Source organism: Macaca fascicularis, chromosome 1, assembly GCF_037993035.2.
Source record: "Macaca fascicularis isolate 582-1 chromosome 1, T2T-MFA8v1.1".
In the NCBI taxonomy this organism is placed as follows: domain Eukaryota; kingdom Metazoa; phylum Chordata; class Mammalia; order Primates; family Cercopithecidae; genus Macaca; species Macaca fascicularis.
Genome location: NC_088375.1, coordinates 55,299,551 through 55,316,560, shown reverse-complemented (window position 1 = coordinate 55,316,560; position 17,010 = coordinate 55,299,551). Strand labels below are relative to the sequence as shown.

The window sequence follows — 17,010 nt, the reverse complement described above, 5'->3', positions numbered from 1 at the left end:
ATTACACAATCCAGTTTTTGTGAGAAAGAAACAACTATTCACTCTATATTCTGCAAACTGTAATTATTTTAAGAAATTAGTCTCTAGGTTAATAATATTTACAGTTCTCACATCCGTGTTTTGGAGTTTATGAGAAATTGGTGAGAAGAGAACATGTGGATGTAACAAGTGATCCCATTTTAAATGTAATCAAGTTATTATTACATTTTGCATACAAGCTTTTTAATTGATATTTTTATGCCAGCTTAATAATTTTTATAAATGTGTTTTTTATACTTCAAAAAATAAGTATGTCTTCCATAAAGTTTAAAAAAATGTTTTCCTAGATGTATTTGCTGGCACTTCAGTAGGTTATTTAGCAGTCTGCTTCTGATTTTATGAAACTCTGACCCACCCATTTATCCCACCAACATTTGTAAAATGGACTTAGTAACTATTGTTTTTTAGAAGGCTTAACTATTTTAAAACTCTTTCATTAAAATGTACTTTGAATTTCAGACTGCATGGGCTTTTTCTGTACTATAAATCTTGTGAGTAGGATAAGCTAACCTGAGGTGAACTGGAAGTTTATGCAGTGACTTTAATAATTTTATGGTATTTTGGATATAGGCAGGGATTGAGATATTTAAGATCATGGGAGTTGCCTAACTTCATTTTGTTAAAGTTATCAAAACCTTGTTGTGGAAGCCTAGATTTGCTAGTGATATGCACTTTAGTCTTCTCTGGAGCCCCAGAAGGAATTCAGGGATGAGAACTTGAACTAGGGAAGTAGTGGAACAGTCCACATTTGTTCCTCCTGTTTCCTTTTGAAGGTAGAAAATCTCTTAGGTCTTAAGGATATCAAGGCCTATAAAAAGTTCTCAACTTTCAGCCTAGTGAAGTATCCAGAATATCAGATCAATTCCAGATGGTCTCTTGCATTCAAATTAAAAAAATAAATAGGAAGGAACAAAGCTACAAAGGGCAAAGACAACTGGGAATTAGAATCTAGTACAATAAGAAGTAATGAACTAGAATGTACAGGCTAATGAGGAGTAAAATAAGAACTTTAACACTTACTTTGTAAATTCTGGATATATGGATTAGTGGTTAGCCATCTTTAAATAAATTTGGAACTTTTAAGATTACTGTGAAATCTCTGGGTCTGTCAGGGTGCCTGTGTAATCTGTTGATGGTTCTCAGTAGCAAAGTGAACACACAGAAATTTGGACATCTCTGTTCTGATAATGACAATGATGTTTAGAAAATTATGCAAATCCTTTGAGAAACAGGATTATCTGTTTGCATTAACAGAAAAGGTGTGTGATAATAGAACACAAAGATGCCTGTAAAAGAATTACCAAAAACGTTTTATTTTAAAATAGCTATTTTTTCATATATCCACTATTGCCTTCGTAGATATCTGTCAATTCTCATGTTTTTCTGTTAGATAATATTTTAGGTTTGAAATGTCAAGTTGAATAATTTTCTTCTTGTATTTCATGAGAAGTATTTCTGAAATAACCAGCAATTCTTATTTTATGTATTAAAAATTTAGTATCTATATTTTTTGCAAGAGTATAAAACCCATAGGGAATATATTCTGTTTATATTGTCTCTTATGTTCCCAAGTGTCTATCCTAAGGCCTGGCACCTGCTTTGCTCTAAATATCATGTGTCGAATTAATTAATTCAAGATTATTCTCACACTTAAGTATTTTTAAATTTATTAAAATTATTTCATTATTAAAAGTGAAAGTTGGATAAATCTGAATTTATACAATTAAGTAAATAAAAGACAATGTATACGAGGGGAAAGATAGCACAGTAGGTGAGGAAATTGTTTCCTTTTGTACATCCACTCCCAGAACAGTGCCTGACAAACAATAAGTCTTGATAAATATTTGCAGACTGACCCTGTGACCCTAATATTTGGTGACATAGGAGGTATGTATCAATGAAGATATGTATTAAGAATATCATAGAAATAAGAATTTAATTGAATAGGAAAAGATGTGCAAAAGGGATGTAAATAAGTTTGATGATTAGGATATATTTGCTATGAGGTATATGGAAAAGATTCAATTCAGACTATGGCCTAGACCTTGATATTCTTCTTAAGTTAAAAACAAACCAACAAACAAACTTTTTAGACATTATAACTCTTGATTAAATTATAAATGACTTTATGATGTTTATAAAAAGCAACCTTAAGTTTAAATATATTAATGGCCTCTAAGATTAAATTTGAGCTTTATATATTGAATAATTTTGAATATCCATAATGTGTTATGCTGGAACTGAGCATTTAGTACATTTAATTTTTAATCATTTTGAATTACTTATACTGTTGTTTCAGTTTTAATGAACTATATGAATCTATGCATATATATATTTTTAATTTAGTGCCCCAATGCCATACCTGATTGGAATACACTCCAGCCTCATAGAGGTGAGTATCTTTCAGACATGAGATAGTGATAAAATTAACTCATAAAATAATAGTTAAAACAGTTTTGTTTTGAAGGAATATCAATGGAATAGGACAAAGAAGTGACTCGTTTCATATTTAGAGTATGCTTATCATTTTTAAAAAGAACATTGAAATAATTTCATTTAAATTAACATACTAAATGACCATTTTTTTATGGCATGAAATCCATAAAAATAGGTTATATTTGGTAGAAATCATATAAGTTTTAAATACTAAAACTTCAGTCCTTGATCAATTGCCTTTTTTTATGGCAGCTTGAGATCATTTATATCTCTTTTTCAGACCTATATTTTGAAAGTCAAAATTTATGTACTTATGAGTCATGAAGTAAAATTTTTTATTTTGCTGACTTCATTATGTTCCCATTTATCAGTATATATATTTTAAATGTGGTTTTAATATACTAATCATTAACTTTAGAATATAGCCTTAAGTTTTAATTTTCAGTTCTGTTTGGGAATATAAAATTTAGTATTTTTTTTCCACCATTACCGCATCATTTTAAAATATTTTTGTCATTTAAGTTATTCCTATAGTGAAAGACCTTGAACTATTAACACCAGGAACTTGAAATTAGTGAGATTCCCAGGAAGGTCTTGGTATGGGGTCAGCATCTTAACAAAATAAGCAAAAGGCTTGAATTAAAACAAAGGATTGGGTCAATTGAGTGGTGTCATTATGCTGGATGCTATCAGTTTTATTCAGATAAATTTATCTTTTTTTGCTGGTTGTACAGATTGTACTTTAACCCAGTTTCTAATGAGCAACCTAAATGAGTTAGCTTTGGTTTTCCTCTTAGTTGCCATCACTGTATACACTCCATCAGTCCTTGCTTTGATCAAAGATGAGTCTGTTGATATATTTTAAAACTCCTGAGGATCATATTGGGAGAGAGTCATGCCCCTTTAGGAGGTGCAGGTTGTGGATTCCGACCTGTACTCTAGCTTTGGGCATTTTTGCTTATCACAAAATGCTAGGGCAACATTTTTTATTTGTTTCACCAATAACAAAAAAATATTTAAATGAATATCTTGAGTAGGTTTGTTTGTAATATTGAAGTCTGAGTTGCATAACTTTATGACTCCTTATTTTTTATTCATTTCTAGAAAACTTGTTCTTACATGCCAAGGTAGTTTCAGTGAAAGGATAAATTGCATAAAATGAAATATGAATGAGTAGGTACTTAATTTGTTACAAGATTATATGACTAGCATTTAGTTTATCAGTAATTTGACTTTATTTAAAATCTAACCTTGGTTGGATTGTTTTCTAAAAAGGGTCGTCAAATTTGATTTTTATATTAGTGTACTTGTCGCTTCTTAATGAATCTAATAGGATACATAATTTTTATAACATGTTTATTTATTATAGAGATGAAAAATATTTAAAGTTGTTGGTTACCTGTTGATGTTACAGGTTTTTTTGCATAATGATTCTACATCAAGTTTTAAAACAAATGATTCAGCTTTTCCAAAATACTGTAGAAAAGGGTATATATTTTAAACATTCAATTAAATTTATCACATATTCTTGGATACCTATAAAGAAAACCAATACTGTTTTTAAGTAGCAAATTTAAGAATTGTTTTCTCCTTAAAAAGTGTTGTCTTAGAGAATAATCCATTCTAACTTTAAATTGACTCGTATTATTAAATGAGAATATTTGAAGCCATGATTAGACTGGTTGAAATCTCTGTATTTTTCATACTCTGGACTTATCTAAGTGTCTTAATAGTCAGCCTTATTTTATTTAATTGGTTTATTAGTGAATGAGAAGCTATACTGGGCACTTCAGGAATGCTTTTAAAACAATTGGATACCATTCAACAACTTTCTTGTTAATCTATTACAAGATGATGTCAGTCGTGCAAATTTCATTCTTGTTATGGCACTATTAGGAAGATTTTTTTCACTAAAATTTCTACCTTTTATGCTTTTTAATTTTTACCAAAATGGTCTTGTAATTAAAATATTGATACAGCTATTTACATATTTAATATGTAAGACTGAACTGAGTAAATATTTGCTTCTTGCTTGGCAATTACAACCAATTTTTCTTTAAGGAATAATTAAAATATTTTCTTATTCCCTTTCTCTTGGTCAAGAGAGTTTCAACACATTTTATTGTTTTTTTAGGTTGGTGCAAATATAATTGCGGTTTTGCTGTTTTTTTAAATGGCAAAAACTGCGGTTAATTTTGCACCAACCTAATGTAACAACTTCTAAATGTATTTGTTCAAAGACATGAAATTAACATCCCTTAACATCTTTCTTTCAATTGTTTTAATGAAATTATGAGTAAAGGATGGCCAGAATCTTTTTAAAATACAAATTTCCTTCTAAAATAAAGGCTAAAGACACTTTGTTCTGCCTGAAAACTAGACTTTGGGGATGAACTCAAGGCAGACTAAGGCCTGCAGGTCATAAGGAATAAATTAGTAGAGGAATATCTCATTGTTTTAATGTACAACAGATTCTAAATAAAATGTTGACCCAGTTTATAAAATCATGTGATTGCTGCCACTGTGTCATTTCTTTGTATTAATGTGCATAAGTATATTTGTAGCCATATTGTATGGAAAAGTTAAACATAGAGGGTGTGAGAAAGACTTCACTTCATACAGTTGTGCTTAATAAGCATTTCAGTCTATGTTTTCTTATTTTTGAAGAAAAAGACAATTTTTAAAATTTTCTTAATTTTGTATCTCATAACTTTATGAGATGTAACAGTGAGACACAGAAAGAGGTACCGTTTTATATACCACATGACTTCCCATGCCTATTTAGAAAAAAAAATAGTTGAAGTCTAATTTGGAGAGAAAAAATAGATAAAATATTGATACTAATCCAAATTAAAATAAATTTGTTACTCTCTATTTTTTCCTTTTTTGCTAATGTATTGATAGAATTATTTTCATGTCAGGGAATCTCAGTTTATTAATTTGAAATGAATTTATTTTTCTATTCTTTTTTGAGTGGTCCCTTAAATAAAATTTAATATTTAGCAATTACCAGGTTTTTAAAACTAAGAGCAGTTTTGAAAAAAGTGTACATATCATAGTAGTACCAATTTCCTTGTTCTGAGTTTAGTGATAATGTCCTCACAAAACACTTTGTGGGCACATAACCTTATCTTAGGCTATTTACAAACTAAGTCATTTTATCCCTTAACAAATATGTCAGGTTTATTGGATTATCTTTATAGTTTCTGTCATAAAATGAGAACTTAAAGTTGAAGAGGAAAATCAAAATTATGACATGTTTTTCACACAAATGTGATTAATATAATTTATATTTTTACTTATAAAATAGGTTATTGTAGTCATACTATAGTTACTTTATAGGTAACTACACATATATGTACTTAAAGCTTTTTACATATTTGTAAACATGTGAAAAGAAAAGGAAATGAGTGTATTTGTAAATATTTTTGAAGTAGTATCAATAGTATCACTGTAGGTGATTCTCTGCTAATATCTTAGAAGTGGCCATCTTTTAAGTCTTTATAATAAAGAAGACAGATTTTTAGAATCATCTGTCCTCATTGTAGACATTAAGCCTTTCTTAACATGTGGAAATTCTCTGCTTTAGACTACCATTGCTTTAGAAAGTTTAACATTCTCATATGCAGAGATTTGAAATTGTAAATGGATCAGAGAAATTTTAATTATGATCAATGTAAAATAACCAGTTTGGCTAATTTAAAATATAAGGTAATAAGGTTTTAAGTGATAATTTTCAAAAATGACTATTATTGTAGACCACCACTTTAAAAATACTACACTAAAATTATTAACCTATTGCTAGTTGACTTATACAATTATAAAATTCAGAGTTCACGAATATATTTAATTAATGAGCACTTATCACTAAAGAATAATACTATTTGTTACAAATTAAATAAGACTAATAAAATTATATGAATTGTTTAAGTATACCTATTAGTTTAAGTAGGAAAAATGAACTGTAAGTATTTTAAGGATGAAAAATATGATAAAATTCTTATTTACTATTATTTGTAGACATATTGAGATAATTTGACTATTTTGATTAAACTTTCAAACAAATGAGACAAGTCAAGATAGTCTGATAGGCTATTAAATTTGATACCTTCTATTGAAATTCATGTGAGAAATATTACTAACAATAAATTCCATATTACTATCCTGTTATTTTCTCTTATTCAGCTTTCAGTCCTCATCATCAACATATACGTTTTGGTATGGAATATAGATAAAAAATTTAAATTACAGTTTAATGCTGTAGTCATAGTTATTGGTTTATGTTATCCTTGCAATATGATTTATGCTAAACATAGGTATAGAGCTGGCCACAAATTCTTGTATCATGGGACTGAAATTAAGTGGAAAAATTTTAAAGTATATAATTTGTTTATGGTTTGATGTAACTGTGCCTATTTTATAAGAAGTTTTGTTGTTGTTATGTTTAATATAAGATGAGCAAATATTCAATTTTAAGCATTTTTACTAAATCTTTTCGTATAGGTTGTAGTCAGACTTTCTCAGGAGGCAAAGTTGTTTCTATCCTTTTATAATATAGAATTTTCCTTTTTTCTTTTCCCAAGCCTAATGCGTTAAGATAATATTTTCTGTTTCCAAGCGCATCATAACTTTGTAAAGTAAATATACTAAGATTTGTATTCATAATTGTGTTTTTTTAATAGAGAGCGAAAAATAAATCATTGGAAGATGTTGTTATGTTAAATGTTGATACAAACACATTAGAATCACCATTTAGTGACTTGAACAACCTACCAAGTGATGTGGTAAGTATGAAGGCTATTCAGTGGTGAACATATATGTTTTCTCCTGGACCTCTGAATTACTAAGTTATTTTTCCCACTTTTAATATCTGAAATAAAAGGGTTGGGTATTTGCATGGGGTGTTAGAGAAATCAATGTTGATTCCATATTTAATATTTTTACCTTTTAGCAGTTGAGATTTTGAATGGAACATCATATTCCTTATTGTAAAAGTAGGATCATAATTAAAAAGCTGAATGCATTCATTAGGCAGAGTTTCTTTAAACCTAAGTCTCTTCATCTCATCTTAATCATTATATTACAAAGTAGGCATTTCTGTCTGCCTAGTGGCATGTCTTGCAAAAGAATGAGAGAGTTTTTGAAGGCAAGAAGAAGAAGGGGGCCAATTATCGGCTTTTGCTTCCCTGCCACCTGCCAGCGCTTTTCCTTTTAATTAATGATCTGATGTTACTGGTCAATATAATAAGAAATGCTTGTACAGTTGGGGTCAGAAAATTCTGGCTTTGATCTCCCTCAACTTTCTGAAACATTTATTTGTTTTCTCTAAATTATTTCAGTTTTATTTTAATCTTTTCTATCCTGCTGAGGGCCGCAAGAATGAAAACCTACACTGTTTGTCATTTGCTTTGGCAGAGCAAAGACTGCTTACTTAGAATTCTATTTGTAAATTAAACTGCAAACCCAGTTTGTCATAAAAGACATCTGATCCTTTTGAAATGACGAAAACTGTCTTTTGTCTGTAAAGGCTGATAAATTAAGTGCCAGTTCTCTTCTGGTCTTTGATCTTGCGGAGGGTTGTGTGTGTGTGAGTGTGTCTGCAGCTTATAATGGGACATATTCTGTATGTCATGTTAAATAGTCTCCAAAAGTGCATTATTTTTGGCCTTCATATTCCTTAGTATCGGACAAAAATGCAAACTAGTATTGTTTCTGTATGTATTTTAATGACTACTTAAAAATATCTTTATAACATAGTTCTAAGTTAAAATAACTTCCTTTTAAAAAATCAAAGCATTTATTCTTTATATGGATATTAAAATTTGGGAAAAATATACCTTCAGAACATATTTTTCTGTAATATTGAATTACTTTGAAATCCATTATTAAGGAATTTGAGAAAGTGAATTTAAAAAATCCTAAACTCAAAAATACACTAATACCAGCCTTGATTGTCCTTCTGTCTAATGATAGGAAAAATACGATTTTAAAGTCAAAATCAGATTATTTATGCCCATAATAACCTAAAATACTTGCTGACCTTGAGGCATATTAAAATTGAACTACCTTATCTTACTGTAGTAAAACTTTTGCTATGAATGTACAAATCTAAACCTAGGCCAGTGAACAATTACATCTTTTTAGCTTATTATAACTAGATTACCTCATTATAAAATTTTTGCAAAAACAAAATCACAAATAAATTATTAGAGTTATTCATTTAAAAATAATTCAAAGTGTTTTTCACTGTATAGAGAAATAATTATGAAAATAGAATCCTGACTTTTAGGAACGCTTTCCTTATGTGCACGTACTTCCTACCGTTAATATCCTAGGGAGAAAGATTGTTTGTTAAAAAGAGAAAGAAGAAAAAAAAGAGAAAGAAATTCAGCTTTCCTGTACATGATATTAAAATTTTTATAGGCAGCTTCAATCAATGACAGATGATTCTTGAGAAAAATAATCTTTGAAATTTTATTTTTTGATGGGTGATTCTTTTTTAAATTGAGAAGTACTACTTTCCTAGTAGAATTAGTTTGATGATTAAAACATTTATTTAAATATATGGAGAAGTTAAATATTCACACATGTAAAGGTCTAAATATATAAAATGACAGAAGGGACCATCTTGTTATTTACTCATGAACAACAATGTAAACATAACTGAAATATTTAAAAATATAGATAAAAGTTATACTGAAAGGTGGTATAAATTGATTAAATAAATATATGCTTGAAATTCAGGGACACAGGCTTACAGAGAAATTTAAAGAATAGACAAAAATTGTTCTGAGATGGAGCTAGGACCATTTACTGAAAGTATGAGATGGTTTAAAGTTATGGTAATTTTCTAAAAATATTTTGGGTGATTTTTAGAACCCATTTCTAATAAATTTAGCTTTTTCATCTGTTTTCTATCTCTTATAATTTTGGAGGAAATAGGATGAAGCATCACATCATATTTTAGAAGCTGCCCTACCCCCACTAGACAGAACAGGACAATTGTAAATGTTTTAAATGAGATGTGTTAAAATTGCAAATGATCTTCCTAAAATTTTTTGTGTGTGATTTAAATTGATAAAATATACTTGAAACCTGAAAAATGTTACTATTAGTATTGTTTGATTGTTTAATAGGTTAACTGAGATTTAAATGGGGGGGGTCCTTTTAAAATCATTCACCAAAGCATTTAAATTATACTTATGGGCTGGTTGACTTTCTATGCATGTGTGCTCTATTATTGTGTCAGATTGACCAGTGGTCTTGGCTGTTCAAAGGTCAGTGGTCACAGTTGTCCTGAATTACTAGTTCTTTTTTCCTGTGGACCCTCTGCTGTGTTGCATGCTGTAATCTTCTTAATGGCTTCATTCCAATATTCACACATAATATTTTAGATTTATTGACTGTTAGAAATACTACCATGCCAGTAGCAGTTCCGCTACTCTTAAGGTATTTAAAATTGGAAAAATAAATCAGGGCAAAGCTTTCAGGATTCCTTTGTTTTCCTTAAGGGAGGGGGAAAACCTCTTTTCCTGTCTTCTGACAAGAACACTTGTTTTTTGATTTCATCATTTCACTATAGATTTGGATCATTAAAAGAAAAAAAACAAATATTTTATTGGGAGTGATTTTAACGATATTGATTATTACATGGAATAACTTTTAAAGGCAGTAGATCCAATAAAATATACTCTTGTAGTTTTTGTCTATGAATATATTGCGACTTTATTTTTTTAGTGGCTATGCCAAATAGACACCTTCAAACATCTGTAGTATAGTTTGAATGTTTTGAAATAAAAAAAGTAAATGTTAGGACTCAGTTACAGCATCAAAGTTAGTGTTATTGTGGTATGTTCATAAGGGTGAGAAAAAGAACCAATTGAATTAAATATAACATTTGAAATCTCAAATGAGTTGATTTTAATTTATGAAAATGCAGTATTAAAACCTCCTATTCCAAATCTGCATACAATTTAGTTTTAATTGCATAATAATTTAAAATGTATTTCTGAGATATTCCTGCTCATTTTAATTTTTATCATCAACATTTTAAAAAGCAATTTGGAGGTTGTTACTATTTCAAATATAAATAGGATTACCCTCTTACCAGGAATTAAGCTAATAATTAGAATTATAAGATTTAGGAATTCTCTCCTCATATGAATATTAAATTAAACAATTATAAATTCCTATAGATGAAAGTACCTCTGAAATGAATTGACATCTGAAAAAATGAATTGACATCTGAAAAAGTTACATGTATTACAGTATTCGTTACAACAGGCAAGTTTTTTGACCTGTATTGCTTAACTGTCTCTAATAATTTAAACTCGTTAGATTGTAAGAATAGTAATAATATTGATAGGTCATTATGCTATTCCTATTTTAGATAAGAAAATCAAGGCACAGAAAGTATACTGTTAATGGTACATCTAGAGATTCAGTTCATAGAGGTTGATCCTCAGGCCTGTGTCTGAAACAGTAGACCATGGTCCCTTTCATATAAATGTGATATACAATGTAATGAATAACTCCTTTAAAATATATTATAGAAGTTTACTTGCCACTTAAACTTATTAAAGAAATATTAGTTTGATCCATTTGATTTAAATTAGGATTTTCAGCACTATTTTTAAAACTTCATTTTCGTCTTAAATATAATACTATTGGAAAATAATTTTGTGTTTTCTACTATGAGGGTATATAGAAAATATGGTACACTTAAGAGTTATTGTACAAGTCACTGTAGACCACTGTATGTTACAGGATAGCTATATTTTGTATGTAGCATATTTCATTACTAAAACATTGAAAAGACTTTATTATAATGATGCTATCTAAAATATCATGTATATTATAGTGAAGCTTTCAGGAATCATAAGAAGGAGTGCCTTAAATGGTTTTTTTGTGATAAAAAAAAGAAAGACACGAATTGCTCTGAATCACCAAAAATCATTAAGAGCATATAAGAACTGGAGAAAGTCTCTAAATCTCTGATATCAAATATTTGAATATCTACATTCAAGTGAATTTATTAATTTGGGGATAAGCTTGAAAGAATTAGTTTTTTTCAGATAATTCTAAAATAAACTTTTTAAAAAATATTAAGTTATGTAAGCAAATTAAACTCTTAGAACCACACGGACTGTCAATGGATATGTTTAATTCATTGAATATTTCCTGTAATCTAACATGAAGGTTTAACATGTTAAATTGTCATAATATATGTTATAAAGAAAAATAGGCCCCAGAGAATATTATATTAGTTCCAGGTTTGCCACAGTTCTGCTGTTATCCTTATTGTGTTTAATGGTAAATGAAGTCCCTAACAAATTTCTAGGGTGGTCAGGTTAGAAAGATTCACTCAGCTTCTAGAGTAATTTGGAGAACATTTTATTACTTCAGGAGACAAATATTGCTTTTAGTTTGCCCTTGGAAAAGTATAGTCATGCTTTTTCTCCTCTCAATCTCCAATTGGTAGAATTCAGGCCTCTAGTTGTACCTTGCTCCCGCCACACAGCCTTGGTACAGTGCTTCGTAAATAGGCGTTCAATACGTGATTGCTGAAAGGAAATATAATTGCACTTCTTTTATCTTTAGTAATAGAAGCTTGCTTTTAAAGTCTGTTTACAGTTACCTCCTAGAACATTTTATAAGGATGTTTCCATTTGACTTTAATAATAATGAAAATGAGAAACCTGGATGCATATATAAAATATACTTTTTTGACTATGAGTATAACCTTTTGTTTCCTGTGTTTAGAAAAAGAGACCATGTTGTGATGGCAGTCATTGTGCTTCTGCATACCCAGCTGAATGTCTGTGGAAACTCAGCTATTCTTTTAAATAGTTATTGTCAGAGACATAATTATTTACAAAGTAGTTTTTTTTGTTGTTGTTTGTAGGTAAACTATTATAGATTTTACTGTCCTCCCAACTGTTTTCTTGGTGTATATTTTAAAAATATAAACCTTAAATACTAAAACAAAGAAGACAAAAGCAAAACCCAAAAACCTTAACTGTGCTTCTAAACATTTAAAAGATTTTTGTTAGTTTCTCTCAATTGAATAAGAGAACCTGGCTTTCCCACAGCAATGATCCAGGCTTTGGTAATCCCTCCCTTTATGTCTCTGTACTTTTGTCATTCTAAAGTTGATTTATTGTTTGTTACTTTTAGTGATTTTAACTGCTCAATGAAGTTCCTTGGCTTTCTCGTGGCTTTTCATTTCCAACTAAATTACCTTGCCTTACTTTTAATGTCTTCCTCCCACCCACCATGTATTATCTTAATAGCATGCTTCTTTCTCTTGTTACTGCAGATACGTTTTTTTTTTTCTGAAAAATGTAAACCTTGATTTTGGCTTTTAAAATTATTTCCAATTTATTTCTGGTCCTTTAAATTCTTGATTTTTCCACATTCAAGCAACTTTTTTGTGTGTAATATTGTGAGCACTGTCACAATAGCGGTTCCCAAACCTTGCTAATATCATAATAACCAAGTGACCTTTTAAATGAATTGTGTTTCTGAGCACCATCGTAGATACTTTGATTGAGTCAACTAGAGGAATAATTGTAGAATTGTGCCTGGAACAGTTGTTAGATTTGTTCATTTATTCATTCATTCATTCAACAGGTATTTATCAAGTATCTACTGTGTACAAACGTGCTAAGAACTAGGTATATAGTGGTGAACAAGCAGACATATACTCTTATTTCATAGAGTTTATGGTGTGTTAACACTCATCTAGTATTACAAATAGAGACAAATGTTATAAAGAAACAGAGTGCGGTTGGAGAGAATTACAGTGGTATCCTAATTTAGATTAAGGGTGAGATAGGTAGAGGCTGAGCCTGTTCTACCTCAGTGACACAGTAAAAAACCATGTGTGCCTCTGTGGTGCAGCAAGGCATTATCTTATGTGGTAGTGCCTAAATTCTCGGGGGCTCAAATGTTCTTCTCCAGCTTAATAGTAAAGGCTGCAAGCCTGAGGTTTCATTTTTCTTATGACGTGGCAGGAACCTGATGCTGTGCCAGTTGCACTGAGGATGGGATTTCAGGTGCACCAATATGAGAAACTATGGAAGCAGTTAGGAGCTTGGTCTATATTCTTATTTCATATCTCTCATATATCTTTATACTGTTTGTTTATTATCCTTTATACTGTTTATTATCATTTATACTGTTTATTATCATTTATACTGTTTGTTTGCTGTTTGGTGTATTTACTAGGGTACAAGCTAAGCTGCTATAACAGAGAGACCTAAATACCCATTCTCAGATAAAAATAGAAATATATTTATCTCTTGTATAACAATTAAGAGGTAAGTTTTCCAGAGATGTGGGACAACTCTGCCATCCTCAATACATAGCATGCAACTCCAGGTTTAAGGTATGCTGTTTGTCTACCTTGCCCCAGAATAAAGAGGAGAATCCACAGAGGGGTATTCATATCCCTTTTAGGGACAGCCTGAAAATGTCATGTTCCTCAACTCATTCCATTTGTCGGAACCCAGCCATATGGACACACCAAGTTCCAAGGGATGTTGGAAACTAGCTGAGTTAACCTAGTTTTGTTAAATATGCACCAGCCCAAACTTAAGATTTCCATTAGCAAAGAAAGGGAGAATAGATGTTGGTGGACTTAAAGCCATCTCTGCTATAAGTAAACTGATATGGAAATAATTTTAGCCAAACTGAGATGCCATTTTTACTAGTCCGCACACTCAGATCAGCCTTTTGTGGTCCAGCCAAGCTCAGTGTATCAGGAACATCTTTATGGAGAATTGGCCTCAATGATGGTGAGTATGAGTAAGCCAAGTGGGAGGAGGAAGAAGAGGGGGAGGAGAGATAACATATTTAAAGTTTTTCCTGTGGGGAAGAGGTTGGTTGATTCAAGACCTATATAGCTGTAGTGAAATAAACAAAAACATTATGCAAAATGAGATAGTAGAGATAGGCAGGGGAAATCATAAAATATGTGTAGTTCTTGTTAAAGACCTTTGGATTTTATTGGAAATTCATTGAATACTTGTAGATGATGCCATATTAGTTAGGATTTGACAGGTACTTTAAACCAATGAAACAATGTAATGGTATGCTCTATAAGTATATGATATGCTTTTCATTTAATAAATGTTAAAGGTTACTGTTTTAATCTTCAAATAGAGATTTGTTAGAAAATTATTAAGAGAGAAGTGTTAATTTTGTTTCTTAATAAACTGAACTTTAGAAAGGTTAAAGAAGTATGGAGATTTAATATCTAATTCATGTGATAACTGTAACATGATTCATGGAAGAATAAAAGGTTTCAACTTTATATCTTTGTTCTACAGATGATTTTTTGACACTTTAACTTTTATAAATATATGTAGTTTCTAGATAACAGTTTAGTTATATGAAAGGAAATATTTAAAAATATCTTAGGAGTGTTTTAGGTTGTGTAGATTATGTAAATATTATTTTAGAACAGTTATTTTTATCTTCACTTCTTTACCTTGATGTTTCTCTTTGTGATCATTAAAAGTAAAATAAAAATTTCTAGGTATAGCAGTTAATATATTTTTACTGCAAAAACATATCTAGAAATCACATCTAAAAGTTAAGTAAAAGAGGAAATCTGTCACTTCTCGGAAAAACTCAACCCCCTTATATGCTCTGCCTTCCTGGCTTACTCTCCTTTGGTATAATTACTTCATTACTTAGACTGTGTGCACATGGCTTATGCTCTTTTAACGTGTACCTGTTTGCTGCGTTTACTCATGTAATTCTGTCCTTTTATTCATAGTCGCTTTAGTGCTAAGAGGGTAAAAGTGGGAAATTGGTGGTAATATTATTCATGCTACAGTGAGTTCCCACTGTGCTAAAATCCAGGTTATAATTCTTCCCATGGATGACTGCTTGGAGGTCTGAATTCTCACTGAAAGGAATTTAAAACATTTGATACGAGCAATGAAGTGATGCTTATTTCTGAATTTTCTTTTCATTGTTTAACTTTTCATTTGTGATCTATCCTAATACTAAATTAGATTTTTTAAAAAATGTATTTACAGAGTGTAAAGTCTCTAAAGACCGTAAGATAAAATGTCCTTTGTGAAGTAATCCTTAGCCATTGGAGGTTGAGGCTAGCTTACTTTCTTAAGAATAAAAAGATAAAACAATTGATATTTTTTCAATATTTATAGGATTATGTGATAATAGCCATATGACTAAGGTTCCAAATGCTTTTCTGAATTCAGAGTTATGGGTGAGTATAAGCCTTAGGATTTCATGGGAAGAGATACATTTATTTCATAACTAAACTTAGAAGTTTGGAAATTAAAGCAGAAAATGCTCTTTCCTAGACCAGGTATTAAAAAAGTACAGAACAGACACCATCATTTTTATAGATAAAAACTGCTAAAAGCTAATTAGCACTGCAAAGGGCATTGGTAACTGCTGATAATTTACTCCAGTGATGTAAAGACCAGAAACACAGCAAGATTGATGCAATCATTTTATATTATATTAATATCCTTATATCTAAAACTGATTTTTAAAAACAATTGTTTTCTTACAGACTCTTTTTGAGCATTCATTTGCACATGTAGAAACACTTAGCTGCCCTTCTGGTCTCTGAAAAACAGGAACAACTTCAGATGTACTGGCAATTGAAGTCCACTAGAGTAGATCAAGGAAAAATTCTTTTTGTGTAATTTGTAAAAGTTGAAATAATGTAGAAAGAGGCAAAGGAGAAATATAATTATATTTCTTGCCAGGCAATTTTAGTTTAAAATCTGTATGAAGTTAGATAGTATACTCATGTAGAATAACACTGTCAAAAACAAAAAAGTGAGCCACATGTATGATTGTGTTTTCTTGTAGCCACATTAAATAATAAAATAAATAGGTGAAATTAATTTTAATGATATATTTTATTTAACCCTGTATATAAATATTGCTTCCAAATATAATCAATATAAAATTTTTTGAGTTTTTTTTTATTGTACTGAGTCTTCTAAATATAGTGTCTGTTTTACTCTTATGGCAAATCTCAGTTGAGACAAGTCAAATATCAAGTGCGTGTATGACTGATAGCTACCTTATTGGCTGGCATAGTTCTAGAACAAGTGCTTTCTTTTTTCTACTTTCTACACATCCACAGGGAGCTGAGGAGCTATCATTGATTAGTTTTGGAAGTGAAGGCTGCATTTTTATAATTTGGTTTGGAATGGCTTGTGGCAGTGTGTTTAATACTCCTGTATAACTCAAGCAACAATTATGTGGTCAAGGATTTGGTATAATGAAGGTTGAGGAATGGCTTGACTTGACTGTATTCTTAGTGAGCATACATGTTGTGATTGTCTGGAGAACATTGTCTTCTTGATTTATGGAGAACTGAGTTGTGAATTTCATGTTTTATTTTTAAAAAGTACACATTAAGGAATTTTCTTTTGCAGAGATGTAAGGGGCATTTTAATTTTTTTATTTTCTAAAGTAAAAATCTTTTAAAAAACAACTACTTATGTATAATAATACTTTAAAAAGACTGGAATCATA

General features: G+C 30.2%; 2 protein-coding genes across 29 annotated transcripts in view; one reads left to right on the top strand and one right to left on the bottom strand.

The window, feature by feature from the left end:
* CRB1 (crumbs cell polarity complex component 1) overlaps positions 1 to 17,010 on the bottom strand; it is a 500,591-nt gene that overhangs the window by 94,560 nt on the left and 389,021 nt on the right. The window contains exon 12 of one of the 2 annotated variants that reach the window (XM_065539177.1): positions 11,855 to 12,038. The exons of the other annotated variant lie outside the window; for it this stretch is intronic. Coding sequence (XP_065395249.1) covers positions 11,922 to 12,038 — 117 coding nt within the window. The 3' untranslated portion in view covers positions 11,855 to 11,921. Of the gene's footprint in view, positions 1 to 11,854; positions 12,039 to 17,010 lie in introns of those variants that run through there. 2 annotated transcript variants of the gene reach the window in all.
* Positions 1 to 17,010, top strand: part of DENND1B (DENN domain containing 1B) — a 279,648-nt gene that overhangs the window by 165,500 nt on the left and 97,138 nt on the right. For 19 of the 27 annotated variants that reach the window (XR_012430982.1, XR_012430989.1, XR_012430990.1 and 16 more), the window contains 2 exons: positions 2,386 to 2,431; positions 7,158 to 7,259. The exons of 2 other annotated variants lie outside the window; for them this stretch is intronic. Coding sequence is in view for 22 of the 25 variants with exons in the window: in XM_065539215.2 (XP_065395287.1) it covers positions 2,386 to 2,431; positions 7,158 to 7,259 (148 nt within the window). In the remaining 3 variants the exon portion in view is untranslated. The remainder of the gene's footprint in view (positions 1 to 2,385; positions 2,432 to 7,157; positions 7,260 to 17,010) is intronic. 6 more of the 27 variants (XM_074031769.1, XM_074031776.1, XM_074031766.1 and 3 more) reach the window with 1 other exon arrangement.